This window comes from Atta cephalotes, assembly GCF_000143395.1.
Source record: "Atta cephalotes unplaced genomic scaffold scaffold00001, whole genome shotgun sequence".
Classification (NCBI taxonomy): domain Eukaryota; kingdom Metazoa; phylum Arthropoda; class Insecta; order Hymenoptera; family Formicidae; genus Atta; species Atta cephalotes.
Genome location: NW_012130065.1, coordinates 14,225,272 through 14,251,946, shown reverse-complemented (window position 1 = coordinate 14,251,946; position 26,675 = coordinate 14,225,272). Strand labels below are relative to the sequence as shown.

Here is a 26,675-nt window from a genome sequence, read left to right as displayed (position 1 = left end):
TTATTTTTCTCTTTTATATTCTTTTTGTTCATCTGATGATTCTTCACGAACGGCTAATACCATTCTTAACATAAGAATGGCAAGTAATTTGTCTAGAGGGTCCATAAATCCTCGTTGTATCCATTTTGGTATCGTCGTACGTGCGTGGGAAAATCCTAATTTTTGAAGGATATAATCGATTCCATAAGGTTCTATACTTTTTCCAGCCCACGATAGTAGCCTTGATAAAATAAGAAATTTTACGTTATCTTAGATGGCTTCGAAAAAGCTATATACTTCTGAAATAACTTACCTTACTGTTGGTTCTAAATGCCATGTTTTACATCTATATGATCGCCAGTCTTTTATAAACATTTCAGCTGGATCAAATTGTTTGCGTTTCTTCTCGTCCTCGGCAGTAACTGATACGCTAGATATGTTAACTATACCTGTATTTATATTTTTTCTTTCTTGTGGGTCAGGACTGTGTGCTCTTGCACCCATATTCTGCATTGTATGCTATTAATGTAGGAAATTTTATAAGAATAAAAATATTTTTTCTCTAAATAGATAAGATTCAGATTTAAAATTGTTTTGAATGTATTTTCATAAAGCTCTTACCACTCTTTCTTTTTCTTTCACATATGACGTAATAAGATCATGTAGGAAGAAAAAGGCTTCGGCATCAACAGTAACAAATATATGATCTTCAAATTCTGTTATAAAGCTGCATTCAACTAATGGTTTTTCGCCTGCAAATTGAAATAATAAAACACAATAGTCATAATATTTTAACAATGATTTTTAAGAATAAACATTTTTGCATATACTACACTATCTTGAAGTTATTCGTATGAAATAATATATTATAATTTTATAGTTAATTTTATAGTTCTATTTAAATAATAAAAACTAATTTCTCATGCTTACTTAAGCATTACTAATTATTTATATTAAATAAATATATTAAATAAATTATGAAAATTTTTAAATAAACTCTGTAACTCTTTATTATATCTTGACAGTATTATATTTAATTATATTATTGAGCATAATATTAATTAAAGCATAATATAACTTTAAGACATTGAAAAGAGTTATAAATTGTAATTTATTTGTCACATTATGCGTGTATTCGCGCGCGCGCGCGCGCGCGCGCGCGCGTGTGTGTGTGTGTGTGTATGATGTGTGTGGACTTTTAAAAAATTTAAAAATATTTATTAAACAAGATACAGGTATAAGATATCGCTTAAGCATTTATTTAAACATGTAAAGCATACTAAATATTCTACCGATTTTTTATCATTCCAAACATAATAAACTTCACATACTTACTATATAAAATATGCTTAGGGAGTCCTAAAAATATACGAAAGAACCAATTGCAGAATAATTAGCACAGTGGAAGGACATATAATATTATGTTTTGTGCTTAGTGTGATTTAACATAAAAAAATCTGTATCGACAATACATCTATTAATATAATTTCGTAATAAACAAAACTCTATACGTATTAATATCATCAGAATGTCTGTTGCACATCATTATATTTAATTTATTTTCGTATCTTATTGAAAGTTTAATATAAAAACAGCGATTACATTTATACGGTTTTTATTATTATTGAAAAAAAGCGATTAATATTATATAGATATATATATTTAAACAATTACATTTAACAATTAGACAGCAAAATAGCAATTATTATCAATTTACGTACCTATAACGTCTGGTGTTCTAGCCGTTTGTAAATGTTCAGTTTTCAGATGAAGTTGCAATGAAGGCAAAGCAAATATCACTTCCCGTGTATGAGAATGTTCTTGCAATTTGCCAGACGTTGAAGACGTGCTCCTTCCACGTGATACATTACTACCGTCAGATGTACTCTCTACTCTATCCCTCTCGACACACGGAAATCTATCTACCGCTATGCGATGAAAGAGATAGGAGTTAGAAAAGTATAAAATTCTATAAAAACAAAAAAATAATAAAATTATTTTTATATTTTATACATACCATCAATCTCACTACTAGCAAATGCATAATGAAACCATTCTTGCAGAGATTTAAATTGCGGTGGAAATAAAACACTTCGACTTAATCTACATACAGTTGCCATGGAATGATGTCTTGCATGTTGTTCCTGTTGGTGTCCTAAACTGATGGTTAACGTCTGTACGACGTGAACGTCATAAGAGGTAGGTGCTGTGTAAACAAATTATTTTATACAAATTATTAATTTATGGTACACTTGATATAGAATTAACATGATAATTATTTAATAACATGATAATTAATTACTTTCAACACTTGGGATTTCTTGGGCTTCTGTAGCAAAACTTATGCAGGGTTCTTTTAACGAGAACAAAGCCCAGCTTTTGCTTTTAAAATTAATTCCGTGGAAACATGCTAAGCTAATATTACAACCATGAAGTTCCATTGTACCACCAAGGACGGTACCAGTTGACGGCAAAGAAAACCTTAAGCTTCCTAATTGAAGACCAGCTACTTGAGTTAATACTCTTTGCCAATGCCTATGATGTCTAGCATCTGATATAGCAGTCTGATTCAAACTCCATGGACCACCTACAATGAATCAGCATCATAATTTTCATTATAATAACTGATAAATATTAACAGTTCGACTTTACCATCAACAGCAGATTTCTTCTTTTGTTGTCTTTTCTTAATACTACTGTTACTCATTCTTTGATGCTTTGTTTGTAAGGAACTAAATACACGTTTGCTGCTCTTAAATTGCTGACTGAAAAACTCATCCAATTTGTAAAACATTTTTAACAAATCGGCTGTTGTTGATTTACTGATCATGACTTGTAATTGATCCCAGCCTAAGTCACCGTGCATAAAAATAATAGCGGGCCTATATGAACATATGTTTATATATGTATATATCGCTTTTTAATGTTGAATTTCGATAAAATAAAATTGTATTTTTTTGTTTATTTCATATTGAAGCAATATATTTTACTTCATTAGGATTAAATTAAAACATACCTTCGGGTTGGCATAAAAGCATCACCACTACTACTACGATTAATTTTCCATTCATCTCTAAGAGTAACATCCAATGAAGACACACGAGACATTAAGACACTTGTTCCCATATAATCCAATCGTAATTCTAATGCAAATAATTTCAATCCTACTGTATGATCAGGTTCTATTCCAGGTTCTTCTCGAATATGTACTATGATAATACGTAAAAATATAGATTAAATTCTCTATAACTTATCAATATATGAAAATATATCTAATTATTTAAAAACTCACTGTAAGTGTCAATTCTACTCAATTCAATTGTCCCACCAACTATACCACCTTTCGCATCTAAACTCGATCCTCCTAAGCCAATGCCTATATACAAATTTTTATGTCCCGTGCTGCCAATAGACAGTCTTCCATCCGATCTGAAATCCTTTGTCATCCAGCTAACATTACCCATTACATTACCCATATTCATATGCACATTAAGGCGTGTAAAATTCACTGCAAATAACACCAATGTTTCCCATGCGGCTTCTCTTAATTTGACTTCAGACGACACTTGTTTGTCTGTGGTAAAACTCCATCCTCTTCCAATATCTAACAAAATATAATATTTATAAATTTTAAGTTAGTCTTTTACTAATTGCGCGAAAGCAGATACCTTTTAATCGCGTAGGTCTTGGCATATCATTTTCCAAGGTTAATTTCAATTTTTCTCTATTTAATATAGGACTTTTTTCAGATGCACTTTTTGATAATGAGTCGTGTCTATCGTAATGTTTCAATAAAGAGCTTCCCATGACTGCTTCTTCCTGATTTAATGAAGGACTTCCATCCCCTTCGGAATATGCAGTACCTGAACTTAAATCTCCTAGAAATAACCGTCTCACTATGCTACGTCGATACCAAGCCTTTGGAAATGCCAGAATTTCTGTTAATCGACGCATATCATATTTAAATGAGGCAGATCCAATATCAATAATTGCTGAAAATTAATATTACATAAAAAATTTATTAAAACAATTGTTAATATATATCTAAAATAAATTCATAAATTATGCTCGCGATATTTTGATTTACATTACATACTTGAAAATCGTATGACAGCACGACTAGTGTCCGAAAGCTTCTTAAGCTGTTCGCTTTGAAAATTCAATTTTCTGCTTCTTGACAAATGAAATTTTACAAATTCGACGTTGATACTTAACGAATCTTTTCTCTCACTATCTGACAAAGGCGACCATTGCGCTTCTTTTAAACCTGTTTTCTTTCCGCCACCATACGGATGAAAAATATAAACGGAAAAATCCGCTAAACAACCTGTAACAGATAATCCACCGATAGCTGTACCTATTTCCTTGCCCGTTGTTTGCGACTTCAATTCTCGAAACTCTATTAATTCTTCCTCAGCACGTTTTGATGAAAATACAATATCAAGCGATGGTAATTGTAGCATACATTCTACTCGTGAAACTGGTAAAGATGAGAATCTATATAAAAATATTAAAATTTATTAACAAATAAATTGGATTCTTTAAAATTTATGTAAAATGTAATTGCCTAACATACCTAAATGTAGACGGCTGCATATGAAAATATACTATGACATCAACAGGGAAACTGGCATAAACATAATTGCTATTTGCAGCAGTGGCAGCCCACGATGTGTTTTCCGTATTTTCTAGCAGGAAGCCAGCATTTGTTTGCACATTACTCTGGAAATTATTCTTGCTCGGAATGGGTTCTAAAGTCTGCTCTAAAAATTCAAGGATATGAGGACTAATAATAGTTTCCTCAGGAATGCTTTGAAGAGTCATCCAAGCAAACAAACTGGCTTTTTTAGTACTAGATTTTCTAAACACTGTAATTGGACTTAATAGATTATTCTCAGCAGATATGCGGGGAGATAAAGATTCTTCTGGAAGAGTTTTGGATTCGTAATGAACCTGCAAAATAGCTTTTTCTTTATATCATTGTTTAAAGTATGTATAATCATTGATAGATAAAAATTTTTAAAATTTTACCTTAACATCCAAACCAGGAATATGAAAAATTGTTAAATCTACTAAAGGCACACTTGCATGCTGTAGATATTTCAATCGAGATGTACTAGTTGTTGACGGTTTTTCTTTATTATTTAAATGTTTTCTACTGCTACTGGGACTACCAGGTTGAAATTCAAATGTACCACCAGAACATGATCTTTCTTTCTTCATTCTACTCAAACTATAATAGAGAAAAGATATTTGTTATATAAAAATTTAATTATATAAATTATTATATAAACTATTTCAGAAAGTAAAAAGTTAATTAAATTAAAAATATGTAATAAATTATAATATAAAATATGTAATAAATAATAAAAAAAGTAAAGAGAGACAAACATATCCCTTTTTTTAGAACAATTAGATTAATATAGAGACATTAATTATAATATACTTTCAATATTCTTAAAAAATTGTTAAAGTTATTAAGACAATATATATTATATATTATTTTATATTTACAGTTTAATTTCATCTTCTTTTCCTGGATCTTTTGTGTGTAAGACACATTTTCCACTATTAATTAAAACTTTAACATCAAGTTCAAAATCTATATTAGGCTCTTGAGTTTTCTGGGTAATAAATGGAGAGGATGTCGATGAAGCTTGCTCTTTTCCAAATGAATCTAGTAATGGTGCACTGCAAAGAGAAGATAGTGTAATATTTTACAAATATATATATATATAATATTTATTTAAATTATTAAGAGAACACATACTTTCCCTCCATACTGTCATAACTCGATGTACAACTGATATCTCTATTCTTTTTTCTTAATTCAACTCGTTCTCCTTCGATCTCAATAGTCTCTGGCCATTCTAATTCTCCCTCTGGTAAACTCAAATCAGAACTCGCGCTAGGTAGAGATGATTGCCTGACAAAGATTACAAACAATTAATTTATATCTTTTTATTGCTAATATAATGTTTCAATTATACCTGCACATTGTACGTGTATCACTAAAAGTAACTCGTGGTCCGCTAAGTCCTCTTACTCGCAAAGAAGCTGATCTATATAATAATTTAAAAAAAAAATAAACGGATGATTTAATTAAATATTAAATATTTACTATATATATATATGTAATATATATATATATAAACTTCTAATTGAAAATTATTCTAAAAAATTAAATTATAAAAATATTAAATAATTATTTAAAATTAAACACATAAATGCATACCGACTGGGACCGCTCCTAGGACTACTTTCATAACTAGCTGAATTTGCTGAATTAATTTCCGTATTCATGTCTTCTGGACTTTCTAAATGATGTTCTGGTGTAGGCGAGGGTACAATAAATGATCTTGAACGATATGTATTCGGTTTGCTACCAAGACCTAATTTACCCTTAATACCAGAAGCTTTCACTGATTGTCTTCTTAGCTTTTGAATCATATCTCTAGAGAATATATTTTCATAAATCCAAATGTGCAAATTAAAAGAAAGAAGTCATTTTATCACGTACCTTCTAAAATCTTTAAATACCATCGCTTCTAATTCATGTAGTCGTTTCATTTCCTGCTCGATTGTTCCATGCGAAGCACCCAATGAACGCAAATCGTTTATAATTTTCGCTTGTTCATTCATCTCTTTTTCTATTAATTGTGATCTTTTCTTTGCATCAAGTGTAGGATCGAAGATAAATGCTGGGAGACTATCCGTCCAATTTTTTGATTTTTTCATTAATATGCTTTCCTATAAGAGTACATACAAATTTGATAAAAAATCGCTTTAATTTAACATTGAAATAATAAAATTTAACAAACGATCTTGAATAATGTATTAATTATATATTCGTTTTACTCTCTCTATCAAGATTTAATTGAAATTTTTTATATACAAATTTCATATATGTTACGTAAGACATGCCTTTTATCATTACTTACATTACTCAAACATAACCACGCGTATAAATGGCAAAAAATAAAAATAATTAAACCATACTTTTTTCTTAACCTGGCTAGTGCTATTTTCTGGTTGATCTCCATCGTCGCTGTCATAATCTGCAGGAACGTGAATATCATCTTCCTCTTCAGACCCAGTTAGCATTGTTAATGTATGTCCAAGAGCTGATAGCTGTTGTCCTACATTGACATCAAGATGAATATCAACTCCTTCCATTTGCCATTGAACGTTTAAGATCCATTTAGCATTATCTAGAAAAAATTAATTATTTTCAAAAAATATATACGAAAGAAAAATATATGACTATGTTTTAATATAATATATGACTTATGACTTAATATAATATATGACAGATCGTACCAGATTTATCTTGTTTTTGAGCGATAGTCCTACTACACACTTCATAAGTACCTTCTGATACGACACATAAATTCATTATATTACTATCGGTCATATCTGGTTTCCAATCGTCCAAAGAAGTTTCAAAGTCTTCTGCAAATCTCAAGCATAATCCTACGAACCTTTAATAAGAAAAATATAAAAATTTAAAATATGAAATATGTAAAAATATCAACAGTTTGTACAAAAAAATACAAAAATTATGCACATGTATTTTTTTTTATATACGTACCTTCCTTTACTAACTAAACTACCGCTACTACATGCGGATATGCTTGTATTTTCAAGTGTTACAACAACAGCACCTCGTGATTCTCCATCATAAAGGCCTCTGTTTAATCTCCAATTATTTGGTGGTAAGGGATTAAGCGGCACACATATGCCCATATCATCGACTGTTAATTGCAAAAATAATGTCCCAAGATGAGGTGCACTGAGCTGACTCGTCAGTTGCCCGAATGGAACTTTTTCAAATACTTGTTGAGTAGCAGTTAACACTTCCTTATTCAAATTAGATCGTTTTTCATTCCAGTATTCATATGCGTTTTTATAATTTAACCAAACGAGTATAGCTTTATCGATAGCGATAGGTTGTATATAAATCAGTGGACGTTTAAGAGTAATTAAAACTACTTCCTTGTCTTCTTCCTGAGCCATTTCCTCTTGAAATGCATTTCGTAGTCCTATTCTAGTATTAAAGAAAGCAAACTGTTGAAATTCGGGTTCTGCTTCTTCAAATAATACATTTTTTAATAATTGTCCCAGACTTAAATTAATATCAACTTGTGCTTTGCCAAATAATTTCATATAGGGATTAGGTTGAGTAGCACCAGAAACATTTTGTACTCTGTTAGATAATTGAAATTCTACTGCACCGGTTTCTAACCGCACTGCCGAATTCGTTGGCGTTGTTGCAGTCAATTGAATCCTCTGAAAAAAAAATAAAGTTTCTTTTATGAGAACAAAAATATTTTCATCAAAAAACTACAAATTACTACAAATTAATAACAAGTTCACAGATAATGCTAATTTATAAATCTCCAACAAAGCAGAGCAAATATAAGAAAAATTTTGTAAAAGATACCTTAATACGTATAATCAGTGAAAATAAAATTCGTTTCAGAGTAGAGCTGCTTGATTCGTCGTCTTCGAGCCACAAAGGTACTGGTTTTTCGCCTCCGTAAACTTTCTGCACTACTTCGTTTACCTCTTTCATAAATACTTTTTGTACAAATACCAAATGATTTAAAAGATCTGTCGTTAAAGAATGCTCAAACACTCCGATATCTGCAGTTGCACTTAGGTAACTACCTTGTCTTAATACAACACCATCTGCAAAACAACCACAATTTTATTTAAAACACAATTGTTAAAACATGAAAATACATGATTTATATATTATTTACCTGCTAATTTAGTATCATTCAAGTTACTGCTTCCGTCTTGAACGTATTCGGCTAAAACATGCACTTTAGGTAATTCGATACTTGCTTCAGACGGTAAGTTCGCTTCTGTCACTTGCAACTTCGTAGTAAAACTCAGATTATGATGAGGCAAGTCTATAGTAAACTTAGCCTTGCTACCTGTTATGCCAGAACTATTCACTTGATCCATCTTGTATTGAGCTTGGAGAGATGGTAACAATGCTGCAGTTATACTTAGGCTTTGAAGTATTATGTGGAATTGCATAACAATAGGTTCTAAAAGACCAGATACGGCCTGTGGTTTTTCTACGCCTATTGAAGGAGCTGGCGCGTAATGATGTGGACTGCCCGAAACAGCATCTACATCATCTTGTTGTTGTCCTCGCGACATTCTCGATGATGTTCTAGTAACTCTTAATTCCTAAAAAAAAAAAGATAGATTTTCTTTACATATATTTCTCTTAAGAATTTGAAGATATTTTTGCAAAATTAATATTTACCTGTAACGTTGACGACAATTGTTTACTGCCTCTAGTCATCATTCCATGCAATGCTACAGGATGCTGCGGTATATCAATATTCACAGCACCAACAGTTAATAAACCGCTATTCTTGTCCTTTTGACGCCTCGTAATGCTGGAATATAGAGCTTGTGATTTTCCAACGGTAACTTTTACAACTGTTTGTTGATTAGGGGCAACGCCTTCTAATAAAACAATCATGGTTCTTCCGATTTGTCCAGTCATACTGCATTCTAAACTTGCAGGCCGTGATTTTTTCCGACAAGTTAGACTAGAATGTAGACTAGTAATTTCTGCTTCAAGTTTTAAGCCACTTAAAGTAGCTAATAATCTGGTTCTATGGATTCGTGCGACGCCAAAAATAATTAATCTTGTTCTTTCGCCTGTTACGATGTCTATAAAAAACATTCGATTTAAATTAAAGCTGATAAGATAAAAATTGAAAAGAAATACTGAAATATATTCTATACTTACTTAACTCTCTTGCTGGAGGAATCGGCGTTGAACTATTTTCAGCATTCAATCCTTTTTCAATATCAACATCCTTGGTTTCATTCAAGATTTCATACTTTCTTCCACTTTTATAATGTTCCGCTACATCTGCAGATATCGAAAATCGATGGGTAATAGTTTTAGTTTCCGGACGAGTTGCGTACAAATCCAAAAGATAGTATATAGTTTTCCAGCATCGTGGTGTTAGGTGTGCGCTATCTTTACATGTATCCGTAAATTTATCCAAACCAGATCCACTAGGGCTTGCTCCAAAACTGGGCGTAATAACACCTTCACTTAAATTAATATAGCCTTTTACACTTTTGCCAGTGCTTCGTAATTTTTGTGCAAAACTTTGCGGCCGAGAGCGCACAGTTGCACCTGGTAATGCTTTCGATTGATTCGGTTCGAAACTGCTGCGAAGCAAAGGTGCTTCGATCTTTTTGCTGCCAGTGAGAAACTGTTCTTGTAGATCAGATGCTAAAAAAATAACATTAGTTGCAAAATATAAATTGTACAGATTATTTATAATTAAAATATTGTATTATTTACTTGATGATGAGCCGTTTTTCGCAACATTATCATTAACAATTATGTTAGTATTACGTTTTCCTTCAGGTTGTTGCTCCTTTAACTCCATCTGTGTCTCTTTAACATTCTGATACATGTTACTTATTTGATGTAATAATCTAAGAAGAGGCATGTTTACTTGCTGACTTATGTAACGAATATTTAAACTAATGTTAACCACTGTGCTAGTATGTTTCTTCAATTGACCTCTAGATATATATAGGACATTTTGTTTTTGTATCATATCATCTACTGTCATGTCGGCCATTTTTTTAATATCGATGTCTACGCCAATCCTTTCGCATAAAAATGCTGGTGTCTCTGGTGGGATATCAAGATGAAATTTCGAGTTAGTTCCTTTTCTTGCCTGACATTTGTTATCTGTGAGGTAAAATAAAATTATATCATTTATAAATGATACATTGTACGCAGAATTTAAATAATTTCCAAGCTTACTTTTTTTCTTATCTGTTATTTTTCCAAATTCACTCACGACTATATCAATACGCATAGTATCCATACTGCCTACAAGAGATAAATTTGAGCCTAATGAATCTAAGGAGGACATATTATTTACATTTCCTGATCCGATAACTGATAACATCTGTTGTGGCATAACCGATAAGGACGATAAAAGCGGTTCAAAAATCAAATGTGCATCCAATAATCTTAGAGAGTCTTTCATTGGATACAGGAATGCACCACTTTGTATATCGGAATCTTCAGTATCGTCAGTAGTCATAGTGTTAATTTTTGAATCCTAAAAAGAGAGAACATTTTTACTTGATCTTACATTGGAACAACATATCTGTGTTACAGAGTGATAAAAATTGCGCCTTTTTAAATGTACCTTTATAGATTTTTGCTCTGTACGAAAGACCTACATAAATAAGAATAAAAATAGAGGTAAACAAGCATATAATAAATTTTTACATTCCCATGAATTTCTGACATTTTAATATTGAAAAACTATATATATCTTATGATATGATGACAGTGACTAGACTTACCCAATTTCCTTTTAAATTTCCTTTATCATTATCCTTTATAAATTCTTGCTGTTTTGCCATCCAACTATATAGATCTTCCCCTGTATTTATAGGTTTAGTAGAGTGACTTGTAGGAGATGTAACTTGATCTAAACTTCCAGTGCTATGTTGACTACCATGACCCAAACCTCCAGAATAAATACTAGGATTAGAACCAAGTTGATGTGAATGTGAAATATGAATTTGTGGAGTTTTTTCTTCTTTCAATGTTCCATAACCTGGCATAAAAATAATTCATAAATTCAATAAATACAACTCAACGCGTATAGAAATAATTATTAATAATAACAATAATTAAGATTAACAATAAGTAGAATAAATAAAAATGTAATATTAATAAAAATGTAGTATTAATAAATGTAGTATTAATAAATGTTCTTAAGACACGTTCAAAGAAACAATGAATACTTTAGAGATATTCTAAATTAATAAAAAAAAAAGGAGTACAATAAAAATACGTACAAAATTAAACGATGACAATTATATGCAAAAGATAAGATCATGCAGGATAGTTTAATTATTATTATTCCAACTGCTTGACTCAAAAATGGAAAAAGTTACTAATTACTAGTTACTAAGAAAATTAAATAATTCATTCACTATCCACTTACTTATGTTATTTGTTTGTTCTCGTGTTTGACTGAATAACCCACCGCTGGTGAGTAAAGGGAAAACGATACTTGCACGTGTACTAGCAGGTACTTGCGTTGGTTGTAATGTTTTTCCTCTCTTTGAAAGAGCTACGGGTGGAGAAGGAGAGGAAAATGAATCCGGGCCTGGAACCGGTGTTGTTATAGGAGTTGTATCTTTCCCACGAGGAGAGCTTACAGGAACCGTCAAACCATCACCACACATACCTAGTCATTTCCACATGAAGCCAAAGCATATAAGGTTACATTATTTATTAATTACGGGACTAACAAGCTAATCAATTACTAAAGAATACAGTTTTTAGGACAATAAGAGAAAAGGCGCTTAGACGAACATATATAAGCATTTATATACATGGGATTAGTAAAAGCATTGAAAACAAAACGATTTCTGATGGAATCATAATGACGAATACATTCTGCGATTAATATATATCTCATTAAAAAAAAAAAAAATATATATATATATATACTGTTTTTTTTATTACAGTTTATAAAGCATGTCAATAAATAGTACAGGTATATACAAATAATTAAAATCGTTCCAATTCTTAAACACATTACTTCAATAACTTAATTATCATAAAAATTGTTTTTTCTCAAAAACAGCAAAAAATCAGCAAAAAATTATAATGCTATGTTTACTGTGTAATACCTGATGTTTTATCTTGTCCACCTTTGATATGTGTATGTTTATGCATATGGTCCGTATGGATGAGCATAGCACATTCATCTGTTACTTCCTGATCATCAACATCTCCTGCACTACCCTCCCCATCAGTCAACAGATTCTCCTATATCAATAAATCAAGACTCAAAATAACTTTTTTAATATCTAATAAGTTTTGTTTTTCTCAATTAAGACAAAATAATTTTATATAAAATTGATATTTGGTTGATATTAACATGTATAGTTATTGTATCAATTTTTTACTTTTTTGTAGTATTATAATATTCTAAATAGTCTTGAAAGCATTTCAAAGCTGATTTTGTAAAATAGCACAATATAATATGGTTAAAGACTTTGTGATATATAGAAATAATTATAAAAATGGTTTTTAGCTATTCCATTATATAACTATTTATTAAATAATCACATGTATCTTGCAAGCATTGCTACACCTGCACCTGTGATGTAAATGTATAATATATATATATCGAGAGACAAAACAAAATTGCTTGACATATATTACAGTTTGTTAAAAGCATATTTATGTAACACATTTCTTAGCTATTATTTAATAACAATTTTGCAAGAAAAATTTTAAAGCGTTTAGTCAAAAATTTTATTTTTAAGAAATATATAAAACTATCATAATTTGCATAATGCACAAATTTTGTAAAAATATTCTTTATTGAAGGATTCTTACTCCTTTTCACATTGATTTCTTCCTCCACTTCTGTCTTATTTACTTGCTGAAAGAAGAAGTTCCTAGCAAATTATGCTCTTTCTATTGATAACTTTTTGGATATCTTAGATATTATGTCAGGATACAAAATATATAAAACTTCTATGTAAACATTATTATAGATTATTAAATTTTAATTTTTAATACTCACATTTATATTTTGTATATATTTTTTGTTAAAATTTTGCTTTACATCAATATTGAAGTTCATATTATATAACTACTTACATTTACTAATTTACATACAAAGATATCTTACCTCATCAGGATCGGACACGGCAAATGTAACATTTAATGGTTTAACATGTTTAGTTTTGTAATTGTGTTCCAATAATAATGGCGTATAAAGTACGTTCTTCCATTGCCTGCTTAATACAATGACACCCTATAATATAAAAAAAATATTAAGTTTATAATATTAATAAAAATACAAATTTTATATAAGTAATATTTGATAAAAGCATGTAACATCTCAATTTAATAATTATTACTTGTCGAAGTGTAGAAAGAAGTGGCAGATCAGATTCTTTTAAGTTAGCCTCAATATTTATGATTTCAGATAAAAAAACATAATTTTGCAGTATACTACATAATTGACAAGAAGGATCTTCCTGCAATGTTTTCGCTAAAGGTGTTAATCTTCCATAACGACTCTGTAAAAAAAAAATATTCGTATTAATGAACACAACAGAAAACAATTTTTATTGTAATTTATCAAAAAAAATCACATACCTTCAAAGGCATATGTATTCCTTGTACGTCTAATGCTTCAGCCATAAGGCAAGCAACAATTGCAGTAGATCTTCGATACATTGTTCTGACCATGTAAACAATACGAATTGCGAATTTGTTACTAGGATTCATCCACGCATTTATTGCTGGTGATGCCGTACTGAGTAAATTCCAATCTAATCTTGTATAATCAATTTTTCTCGTTATTGGAGTACGTGGAGGTGCAGCAAAATTAAACCATACTGTTTTTAATTCAATAACACATGATACAGTATTGCCATTTGCTACTTTAGATGTAAGACTGGTACATGTCGCACTCATATTCATTTGAGTACCAGCAGATGCATTTGTCGGCTTTACTTCTGTTTCTGCAGCAGTTGCTGTGGATGCTAAAAGTAGGATAAACTAAGTAAACAGAATATTGATGCAATATCACTTGAATCATAGGTTTTTTTTACCAGCAGTATTATTATCTAATTCGTCTTGGCTTTTAACACTGTCTGTGCAAAATATTTCAGCCTCATTTTTTTTGTCATTATCACCGTTTTCTCCTTTTTCAAATTGAGATCTCTTTACTATTTTCAATTTAATTCCCTCAAAACCACATTCAAACATAATAAATCCTAATCTATCTTCTCCACATCCCATTGTAAATTCTTCAGTAGCTTGCGGTGGTCCAGTCTGTTTCTAAAATGTACAAAAATGATCATGTATATATTATTATTAAAATATCAAAAAAGAAATTACATACATTCGGTTTTTCTTTTTCATCCATCATGTAATGTAAATAATAATCAATACACTTTAATGGAGACGTCATTCTTGTACAAGTAAATAATACTTTGGAATAATGTGCAGGTATAGCAGTTATTACTGCATCCTTTAATATTGAAGATTCGTTCCTCAGTCTTCTTAATTGAGAATGTGTTTTGCCTATCAAAAATTAAAAGTTTACATTACGTATATAGAACGTGTGTGTGTGTGTGTGTGTGTGTGTGTGTGTGTGTGTGTGTGTGTGTGTGTGTGTGTGTACACATTTACTTGTTTTTATATTTATATACCGATATTTAAAGTGACTATAATTTCTTCTTGCTGCTTCTCCGATGTTTCTATGTATACTGTTTCTCCTCCCACGTCAGCTACTACTGCAGTAGTTTGATGTCCAGATAAAAATGCTTTACTGATTTTGTTTACCTTCTTCTGATTCGGTAATGCAGCCGGTTTGTGAAAAGTTTGAACAATTTCTCGAGCTTGTTTTCCTAAATAGAATCTCGCAGTAACATCATCGAGACAAATCGCAAATAACGATACACATGTCAAGTCCCGAATATTTTCTAACGCAGAGAACGAGATAATTTCTTCAACAACAGAAGCTTGCAACAATGTTAGATTCAACTAAAAGAAAAAAAAAGATTTTTAATATAATTTAAATATATGTGTAAATGAGAAAATTATTTTTTATTATGCAAAATTATTACCTTTGGTAAAATAATACTGCCTTGTATTTGTGTCGTAATACTTTCTTCGTAGACATTTGTCTGTAGTGCAATTTTACCTGTTAAAAATAAAGTAAATTATAAATACAAACTAATTTAATTCATACAGAAAAATATATCATAAAAACTAACATTTATCATCACCTTGACCATTTTTAAGATTCCTTTCTGCTGTAGACCGTTTTGAACTAGTTTGGACTTGACTCCAATATGATAAACTTTGATCCTGTTTTAAAATATTTGCATCCTCTACTTTGCTTATACATTCGTTGTGAAGATGATTTAGGATTGTCAATGGATGTAAACTGGCCAAAGTTGGTATAATACTATCGATAAATCGTTGAAGTGATTCCAGAACCATAGGACTTAGCATAATATCAACATCTCCTTTGAATTTGGCAATAACTGTTGTACGTAATCCGGTTTCATGCAATATTGCTAATAGTTCTTCCTCGTTATGCATCGCATTATCTTCGCCTATTGTATGTATATAAGATTTTAGATATCCTTAAAACTGTAATCAAATATACTAATAATACTGTACCTTCTGTTTGATTTAGAGACGTATCATCCCACAAGTAAGGATGTGTAGGCGTTTTATTGGATGAACTTGCAACGGGCGAACCATCGGAACGTGTTATCATTTTTAACGATGTAAAACCTTCTGTGACAGTTTCAAGTTTTGGTATATATCGTCCACCAACGTAAACTAATCTACCATCCTCTGCACGTTGAAATATAGGAGTAGTAAATGCATCACCACCCGAAGGTAATGACGATTGATTCCAATTTGAACAACGAACCTAACATTTTTTATTATGTGTGTAATATACTGTATATTAAATTAGATAGTGATTGGCTAACACATATGCACATATTAAGAGAAATATTAATACACAATTGAATTTACACTAAGATATATTAAACTACCTGTGTTAAATGACTGACATAACTTGACATCAATAATGGCGAATCTACAATTGGTTTATTCACTTGCATATGCAAATTTACAAGCGTGACATCTTCTTGTGAAGATACAGCAGAGATAAAACTGGTAGATGATACTGAATGGCTATCTGATGAATCTTGCAAACCACAGTTTTCAGTTTGATCAACTTCATTTTGAAAACTAGTGTTCCTATTGATCCTAGGACTTTTCTTTGTATTTAATATTTGTGTCTTTGCTCTCTCTAATGTGTGCGCTTTATCCGCCACCGAGATATTTACATTAGCCGAGCTCTCAACAATAGACAAGTCCGACGAAAATTTTTTCTTTATACTATCATTGCGGTTTAAAACACAGCCAGAACCGACGATGGATTGACGTAAACTGGACGTTCGACTTCCACTTAATCCATGACTCATATCTTCATCAGCCGAATAAAACGCTTCTGAATGATTTTCAGACGACATGGATACTGTACGTTGTACCTATAAACGTGTAAATAATTATGTAATAAATATAGTAACTAAAATTTTTCATTTAATAAGATATATTATTTATACCTCCTGCTTTAATCGTTCTTCTGAATTTGTCCTCGCATATAACGAATGATGAGAATCTGATACATTTATTCCTTCGCTGTCTTTTGTAGTCGATCGTATAGACGTAGAGAGATTAAATTCAGTTGGGACTGTAGGTAAAGACTGCGGGCTATTTGATTCAAGTATTTCTACATTCTCTGTTGCAGTAAAATAATCTACAGCTAATTTGGAATCAGATACACTACTTTTGGGTGCAGTTTCAATTTCTGGTACACTTAAAATGGATTTACTACGTTCTGCATTTAGTTTAGAATCAGAATCTAATTTTTGGGGTAATTGTGCTACAGGACTAGCGTCAATCAAACGAGAATATGGTACATCTTTCGTATTCGGCCCACTGTAACAAAAAAACATTGTATATTAAACTTAGAGATATATATATATATACATACACATATATGTATCTAAGGATTTTAAAATTTTCGTAAAACTTTTTATATCTTTAAATAATTTTTACGTACACTATTTTTTATTTCAATCATTTACGCAGCAACTAATAAATATTAATATTATTTTAATTTCTTTAACAATAAGGATATAGATTACAAAATATGAAATGCAATTTCTAGATTAAATCGTGCAATATCAATAAACAAAAAATAATTATTTATCTGAAAATATTTAAATAATTAAAAAAAACCGCTGCCAAAGATTACCGTATCGATGTATAAGAAAATCTTCTGTCCAACGATTTCCTATCTCCACTAGATATCAATGGACTTGCAGACGCAACGTTTAACTTTGTACTATTATTTTCTTCTTTATTATGATCGGTCACAGACCTTGGACGTTCAATACTTTTCTTCAGAATTTGTGGACCATCCTGACTAAGTGTTACTTTCAATCCTGTCATAGAATAGCACACATCTTGCAAAGATATATCTTGCAAGCTGTATGGTGGTGTGTGGAATACCAATTGCCCATCATGCAAAATAGATTGTCCAAATCCTTTTTCTTTACCAGGTTCATGAATTCTATGAATAAAAGTAATTTATATCATAACAAGAAAATATTATCTCGATAAAACTCTTGAATCAAACATGTTTTCAATGTGAAAATAAATATTTACCTATACGCGGCTATATTAATACCATCTTGAAGATCATGATAGCTTGGTTTAAAAAATTTTGGTCCGTTCCGGTTATTTCCAAAAAATACACAACCTCCGATACAACCACATTTCGTTGCCTTTATTCCACTTTCCTGTGGCCATAGAAACCACAAACGTTTTGTTACATCATCATGCATTTTTAAATATTTATTTTGTACTAAATGCAAATTGTGTTCTGGAGTTGGAAGAGAAATCGCGGCTTCTAAAACAACTGGACCCAAAGATATTGACCCTACTTCAAGCCAAATATCTGATCCATCACCTATGTATTACATTACATATGTAAAAAATATATTAAAAATTTTTTTCATTACAAATTTAAATATGTACATTTAAAGAATTCAATAGTAAAAACAGTAAACAAAAATACCTGACATTCGACTGCTTGCGTTATTATGAGATCTACCACTACCAGTTGTATTAGTATTACTTGTATTCGCAAAATAATCTGCTGCGGATACAAACTGGCGAATAGATATTGTAGGTAATACAGCGGTGACACCCGATTTTACTTGATGTCCATGAAGATTACAACTAGCAATACGAATTGGAGATATCCAAAATTGTATGGCAGTACCTACTTCTTGTAGGTATAAATCAACAGCATCTATGGACAGTCTCGTCATTCTATATTTTATATCTTCGGAACTTGGACACCTGAAATATTAATTTAATGATGATGATGATGATGATGATGATGATGATGATGATGATGATGATGATGATGATGATCATGATCATGATGATGATGATGATGATGATGATGGTGGTGATGGTGACAACAACAACAATAATAATAATAATAATAATAATAATAATAATAATAATAATAATAACAACAACAACAATAACAATAATAGAGTTCATCAATCATTATTATTCTATTATTTTTTTATTGTAAAAAACAGAAGATAATACCTATAATGTTTATCAACATCGCTCTCTGGACATTGCAGTGGTGCGAGACCATGGTGGCAATGAAAAGGTAAATTGGGTGGGCGTAAACTGTTCTCTGTATTTTTTGCCATTAACAAAAAAGTCTCTAATGATGTAACAAAATGATGTAATTGGGGAGAAGTGATCTTTCCGCTTAATTTGCCTAATTGCACTTCGATCAACCAAGCATACTCCAATGTTTCTTGATCTAAACTTCTTCCTTCATTGCTGAACATAGCGTGACCTCTAATTTGCAATGCACTCAACATTAAATGCCCCCGATTTAGATGATGTTCTTTATTTGATCTTGATACGTTATCTGTGACTAAAGCAATGGCAGGAGAAAGCAATAACTGAAGTTGCGTTTCCTTATAACCCTTTCTCATTTCAAATCCAAAACGTTCTAAAAGTATAACCGGGCATGATGGATCATTTTCATTACAATTTTTTATTAAATGAGCTTGAATGTCATGCATAGTAACACCAACAGTCACTTCTAACGGTCTATAATTTCTCGGATCAAACGGTTTAGATTTTATTTCTTCATCTTCCATAGATACCTCGATACTGCTATTTTGTATATCTTTATCCTTATTTCTTTCTGCATTTACAGATGTTGAAGAGTTTCTACTTTGTTGCATATCAGTAAACATTTGATAATCTCCAAATAAATTTTCCTTCAAGTGCATAAAATTCTTTAACAAAGATCCATACAAAATCAATATGGATGGTCCGATTTCAAGTTCTACACTAACTTTATCAGGCGCTATGGATTGTGGATCAAATTTTTGTGCACCATTTCTTGCCCATTGCAAGCCTGGCGATTTCCTACATTTAGGAATTCGCATAGGAGACAAGAGAATTTCTTCCTTTTCTGGAGTTGTTATATTAGCTTGTGGAGTAGGACCTAAAGGTGGACATAGGTGATAAGTATAATTAATACTTAATGCCACGATCGGCACAGACCAGCAATCGACCCAGCCTGACTCCTTTTGACAAAAGTTTCTCCATTTCTTGCCTCTATTCAATTCATGTAAGTGCTTATGAGATCCATCACGCGTCATAATCTTTGCATTCTTATCTAATGCCAATAAAATAATACGATTAGTATTAACTTCTGGCAAGTAGAACAAAAGATCAACGCTTTCTCCTTGAATCCAAAAACGCAAAGGTATCGTAACAGGTAGAAAGTCTACAAATGGAAGATCAAATGAGAGATCAAAAAGCTCTCCGCAAAAAGCGATGTGCGCATTCTCTTGGTTCTGAGACGAGCAATCGATCCAATTGTATTCATTGCAAAGCGTAATCAGTTCAAATTCTTTTAAAAGTAAACTAAATTTCCAAGTATATGGAACAAAGTGTAAAATATCAGGTCTTGCTTTACTCGCCCAATCATTGATCATATCTTGAAAAAAGTCTTTATGCGAATAAACTAAATTAGCAGTTGCTTTACATCCAGTTAAATTCAGCGTCCATTCTTGATGATCGTTCCATTTAAGGGGATAATGACATTTTACTCCAAATTCTAAAGTCTCACTTTCAACAAGACTTCGATATTGTAAACTAGTTGTAGCTTCCAAATGCAAAAGCTGACCTGTTATCTTTGTAGTATAACCGTCTTGTAATACTATCCATGGCATTGTAATTTCTAAATATGATCCTGGTCCTACATTAACGTGAACAGCATTTGTTTCTCTATTTTTACTAAAAAGTATATCAATCGTTGCTTCATTTAATGTTGATAATCTAATGTCGAACGATTGAACTTGTCTTTTATCTCCTGGTTTAGGCAATTTTGTAATTTTCATTGGTTGATAATCATTGGGAAAGAAGAATTTAAATAAATTTTCTCGTTGTCTATCGGCCCAAGGGCCATAACTAAAATCTGTACCCTTTCCACATTTGATATCAATACCCCATATGGGAGGCATTGCTTCAACCATGTCTCCATTCACCAATTGTATCATTTCAGGATGTTCCGGTACAACACCAGGTTCATCCATGTAATAATAAACCTCCATATTATTTGAACTTAAAACAACAAAACCTTCTCCCATATATCTAGGTGGATCATCAACCATTCCAGTATATTTCGGGCTAGGAGCCAAAATAACTTTAAAATTCTCAGCTTTGCACTTGGTAAAGTGCATAAAATGATCATGCCTGGATGCTGCTGGTTTTGTAGAATATACAAAATGTGCTTCTTCCACTGTTATTGATAATGTAGTTGGCACTAATCGATTACCAAATACTAGTCTTCCCTAAAAAAGAAGGAACATATTGCGGCAATATTTTACAAATTTGTGATCAAGTATAAATAAAGCAAAGTTAAAGCAGAATAGAATAATTTGATATTACTGTGCAAATATCTAATTTAATAACTGGGATCAAGTCTCTCCAAGTACGTGCAATCACATGAGCTTCCTTCTTTCTAATATTATCCACATGACGAGATACATCCATTGCGTTAATTTGTGAATGACGAGTTTCATTAGCTGCATTATTTATAGATTCTCCATCTAGATCGTCACTGTTTATATTATGACATTCTTCATCAGCAAACATTTGTGGTGTAAGACCAAAAGATTTTTCTAATTGTGCATAAAGTTGACAGCGATTGTAAACATGTAACTCAAAGCCATTTAACATAACTGACAATCGTGTGTCAGAATGCGAGAGATCTATAATATATAAAATAATATTATAAGATATATATATTATTTTACAATTTGGTTGGAAAATTTATATAATTATAATATCTAGTATTAAAAAAATATTTGCCTTCTGATACATCTTTAGGGACATAGCTTCTCCACCACCTAAAAATGAGCCAACCATCCTGAATTCTAAAACTATAATCTGTCGTGATATAAACTATGTCTCTAAACATTATCTTCCCACTTAAAGCACTTAGTATGACAGATCCTGTGAATAAAATAAATGTATATCTGAAATAGTTTGTTTCTCTGTTAAATATGCTATATGTTCTTACCAACTTTAACATATCCGTCTCTAATAACAAACCGATTTAACAACTTTGTCAATATATAACCAGCTACTCTACTATTATAATAAGCGATATAAACAATCCAGGATATGGCAGATACTAGTGAACATAGCAACCATATAAAGTTACTATCCATTTTAAGATCATCCAAGATGACATGATCGGAATAATTCCAAAATGCCGATTCAATCCCAAAGAAAGATGAGACTGTAGCATTGTATAGTTCGTTCTCCTCCATGATAATGCTATTATTTCAACTACTGAATTAAAAACTATTGTTCATAGTATATTATATACTGAAATAATAAAAAAAGTCTATTAATAAATATAAAATACACAAATAAATATTAAAATGTTTATATATGTAATATATTGCATAATAAATACAATTATTTAATCATTTACAAATTATGAAAAAAAATGAAATTTATTATATTATTTAGTATAAATCTATCTTAATAGTTTGAATTTATATTATCAAATTTATCTTAACATAACCTATGAGTTTTTATATAATTGTAAAAACATTTTTATCACAATTTAGTCAAGTATAATGTTTGTTCTACAGTTATTTGTCTATTATTTTTCAAAATATGCAATTAACTCAACTGAATTAACATGTCAAAAGAAATTTTATTAAATCTTTGATATCACAAAAAACAAAATGTCTACAGATCTATGCTGAATTATTTGCGTATTCACTGTGTATGACAAAAATTTTAATATTTCTCTTCCAAAAATAATTCATCATAATGATCTCGTCTCTGCAGGAAAAGCGATTACCTGTTCAACGTAAAACGACATTTTCTTTCAACGATTTACCTTTATTAACTAGTCAGTATAAAGCACATTGACATTTGGATGTGCTATTCATATTTCTACGTTTGTCATTATAATAATCCTATTATCATTGTAATAATCTTGAGAGAAATGTCGGAGAGAGAGCTGTCATCAATGAACAATGACACGCATAACCACTCCATATTTGACGTATTTGCTTGACCAATACATTATTAAGGTAAGTTTACACTGATCTGTATGCATAGAACTCATACTACTGGAATAGAAAGTAGGAATATAGACATCAAGCTGGGAGCAAGATCTAAAGGAAATATTTTTCTATCCTCTTCTATCCTCTTTTTGGCACATGCGCAGAAAGAAGAAAAGTTATTGAGCAAGACAGAAATGTTTTAATTTTTCTATCCTTTTCTTTTTTTGGCACATGTACAGAAAGAAGATAAATTACTGAGCAGGACAGAAATACATCTTCTGTCTCTTAAAACCGGTTCTACATTAGTTGCAAGCTGATCGCAAGTTTGTTGCGACAGCCAATATGAAGCGTTGATTTCAAAATGCAAACTTCAGATTGGCTGTCACACAAACTTGCGATCGGCTTGCAACTAATGTAGAATCGGCTTAATATGATTGGTCTTGCCCTTAATTCCTCATTGGATCTAAATGTATAAATATGTATAACTAATCATATTCAAGAATTTTACAACAGTTGCAAAGCTGCTTTCTTTGCTGAACGTCAATTTAAAAAAAAGGTTACAAACATGCCTTAAGCCTAAAAGTATTTTTACATAGTTGAGCATCGTGAATTTGCTATTCGTCAATTTTGTGATACAAGCATTGTTCTATCCTTCTTGTTATTCAGAAACAAAGATAGAAATGAACGATCCTTGTGTAGACTTGTGTCATCAAATGAAAAATACCCCATGTAAGATGTGGTGATACAAATGCTTCGAAGCGTTTGATTGATCCAATCAGAAAAAAGAATTTTTTGACCAATCAAAAAATGCTTCGAAATATTTGTAGCAATAATAAATGGACCATAGTCCATCTTAGACCTGGCATCTTAGACCTGTTATATAGAGTCGTAATTCGTAAACTGTAAAAAATTAGCCAATCATAGTCGATTATTTTTATTTATATTCAACTGTGATTGGCCAATTTCTTGGTTAAGCACAGTTTGCGAATTGCAACTCTATTATTTAAGGCTTTAAGGCCGATATTTTATGTAATGTACAAGACTTTTCAAGCCTGTTGATTGGCTGCAGGATAGACAGATCCGAGAAACCTCTCTGTCCTACAGCCAATCAATAGGCTTGACATATCGGGCTAATAATGGTCGCATTCAGCGGACTCAATAATTGAGTGGCGTTCGCTGTTATTGGTGTATTCCTTCAGATTATCCAATCAGTTATTAGTATTTTAGATCCAATCAGTATTCTAGAAAAATACATCAATAACAGCGAGTGCTCACTCAAGTATTGAAACCGACGAACGCAGCTATTATTTTTTTACAGCTGAAGAAGACTCGGTGAAATTGAAATTTTATATTATAGATAAAAAGAAATAAATGTATTTATTATTTATCATTAAATTGACATTTCTTTCACTCGTCTTTTGAAAATTTGTAGTATTTTACAATATTCTTAATTAATTTTCCTAATGGGATCTTTATAAATTAGCTGTATTCCAAGTTTATTGCCAGCGCTAAAAATACTTTATGTATACTATAGATTTTCAGTATTGGCAGTCAATTTTGAGACATAGTCCGTTATAGTGATGCTATCAAATATTGATTATCGAATCATGCATCAATGCGCATGCACCAAAAAAAGCGGTTTGTCTTAATAACACTTCGTGTTTATACTAGTGTAAAACTAATTAAAATACCAAATTTTTGAGATTATCTGTGATATTTATTTAATTTTCTATGAAATATTTATTAATACTTATGTACATCTATTTTTTAATACTTATGTACATATATTTTTTAATCATTTTGTGACAGTGGTAACAGTTTCATTATATATAACTATATACTGACTTCAGTTAAACAGAAGGTTATATGCGGAAATAATAATTCTTAAATTTTATCCTATTATATTTAATTTTTGTTCCATCGTGTTTGTTATTATTATATCGCTATATTTGAAATATTTATATATAAATGCTCAAGCTTTCAACTTTGTTCGAAATGATTTCAGGTTTATTAATATTCACACATATATAGATATATACATATATAATTTGTAATAAATAATTTAAAACTTAAAATGACACGCCTATTAATCAGAAGCCCAATGTTGATGTCTGTATTTCCATTTTTCAAAAGCAATGATCAGTATGATAAGCCTGCGAATACAATAATAAAACCACTAGATGATGAATTAGGTTGGGACAGAGTAAAAAAAATATTTTCTCTTGAGTATGTATACATATCTAAATATAAAAGTTTTTTTACTTCAATTGCATAAATAAAATTTTTATTATAATGGTTCGTAATTATAATTTTATTTTTTAGAGAAAATGGATATTCAAAAGAACTGCAATCTATCATAAATATAACAATATCAGGTTTTACAGTTGGCTTAGTTATGGGTGGTATGAGTTCAGCTAAGACTACAATAAATAATTTCATCATGAATAACGAAGCAACACGATTCATAAGCCATTTTGATGCAAAACAAAGTCTTCAACGATTAGTCGTTACAAATTTTTTAAAGAAGGGTGGGCTATATGGAACAAAACTTGGGACATTTTGTTTTATCTTTAGGTATGTATACTTTATATGGCCTAAAATTATGGAAAGTTAAAATGATATTTTATTTTATAGTTCCATAACAACATGTACATCATCATATCGTGGAAAGATAGCACTAGAGAATTATATATTGGGTGGTTCCATAGCAGGATTATTATTTAAAATGAATCTCGGGCTTCGAGGAGCGCTTGTTGGCACTGGACTTGGTGGTATATTAGGTGGAGTGTGTGGCAGTGTATCACTTATTATTCTTAAGTTATCAGGAATAACTATAGATGAAGTATTAGAAGCACAACAAAATTGGATAAATGCAAGAAATACGTAAGTAAAATATTATTCATTTTATAATTTAAATATTGAATTTGATATTTCTTACAAGAGAGATCTTACATCTACATTCAATATAAGTATATTGTGTTATATCGTTGAATGTATAAGTTATAAAATTATACTGATTTTTTTAAATACATTAATATTGTATATTTTTAACAATTGTAGGACAAACAAAATGATAAAAGAACATATGAGTAGTGAATTATCAGAAATGCAAAAATTATACGAAGAAAATAAAAAACTGCAAGATATAAACAAAAATAATGATAACCAAACAAAATAAACCCATAATTATATAAATAAATCTTATATAGAAAAATATCTGTGAGATCGAAATTTTTATTATCCATTTGTTTGCTTTAAAGTTTTGTGAGATGCAAAACAATTTAATAAATTTTCTAACAAATATACATATAAATTTTACACATAATTTATCACATAAGTGCGAAGTTTGATGAATCTCTTGTATATATATATATATATATATATATATATATATATATATGTGT

The 26,675-nt window shown here is 30.6% G+C and overlaps 2 protein-coding genes across 2 annotated transcripts; one reads left to right on the top strand and one right to left on the bottom strand.

The window, feature by feature from the left end:
* On the bottom strand, positions 1-22,518 carry LOC105627737 (uncharacterized protein KIAA1109). The gene is made up of 50 exons (XM_012209021.1): positions 22,266-22,518; positions 22,055-22,198; positions 21,632-21,954; positions 19,256-21,534; positions 18,708-18,994; positions 18,296-18,599; positions 17,883-18,200; positions 17,188-17,563; positions 16,612-17,112; positions 16,226-16,484; positions 15,814-16,158; positions 15,664-15,740; positions 15,247-15,580; positions 14,937-15,118; positions 14,644-14,872; positions 14,186-14,574; positions 13,945-14,106; positions 13,713-13,838; positions 12,700-12,838; positions 12,006-12,251; positions 11,356-11,612; positions 11,196-11,225; positions 10,802-11,105; positions 10,328-10,726; positions 9,758-10,255; positions 9,263-9,678; positions 8,745-9,183; positions 8,423-8,670; positions 7,571-8,268; positions 7,300-7,460; positions 6,979-7,190; positions 6,500-6,729; positions 6,215-6,433; positions 5,970-6,041; positions 5,750-5,905; positions 5,494-5,670; positions 5,011-5,212; positions 4,556-4,932; positions 4,076-4,476; positions 3,648-3,971; positions 3,272-3,583; positions 2,996-3,188; positions 2,632-2,861; positions 2,282-2,566; positions 1,997-2,185; positions 1,701-1,907; positions 1,315-1,338; positions 601-731; positions 293-486; positions 1-220 (listed from the first exon to the last, which is right to left on the bottom strand). Exons 1-50 carry the CDS (start codon positions 22,516-22,518, stop codon positions 1-3), a joined length of 15,078 nt encoding a protein of 5,025 aa, XP_012064411.1.
* A 2,827-nt stretch (positions 22,519-25,345) lies between these two features.
* Positions 25,346-26,437, top strand: LOC105627727 (RPII140-upstream gene protein; the record flags this gene model as incomplete). The annotated part of the gene is made up of 4 exons (XM_012209009.1): positions 25,346-25,497; positions 25,594-25,845; positions 25,906-26,154; positions 26,332-26,437. Coding segments are annotated over exons 1-4 (759 nt in total), but the record flags the coding sequence as incomplete, so codon positions are not given.
* Positions 26,438-26,675: the final 238 nt, after the last annotated feature.

Excerpts from the sequence above, each read along its gene's own strand:
- LOC105627737 (XM_012209021.1), bottom strand. The coding sequence starts at position 22,518 with ATGGAGGAGAACGAACTATACAATGCTACAGTCTCATCTTTCTTTGGG. Across the intron at positions 5,213-5,493 it reads AAAGAAGATGAAATTAAACT|TTTGAGTAGAATGAAGAAAG; the intron begins GTAAATATAAAA and ends TCTCTATTATAG. Across the intron at positions 3,584-3,647 it reads AAGACCTACGCGATTAAAAG|ATATTGGAAGAGGATGGAGT; the intron begins GTATCTGCTTTC and ends ATATTTTGTTAG.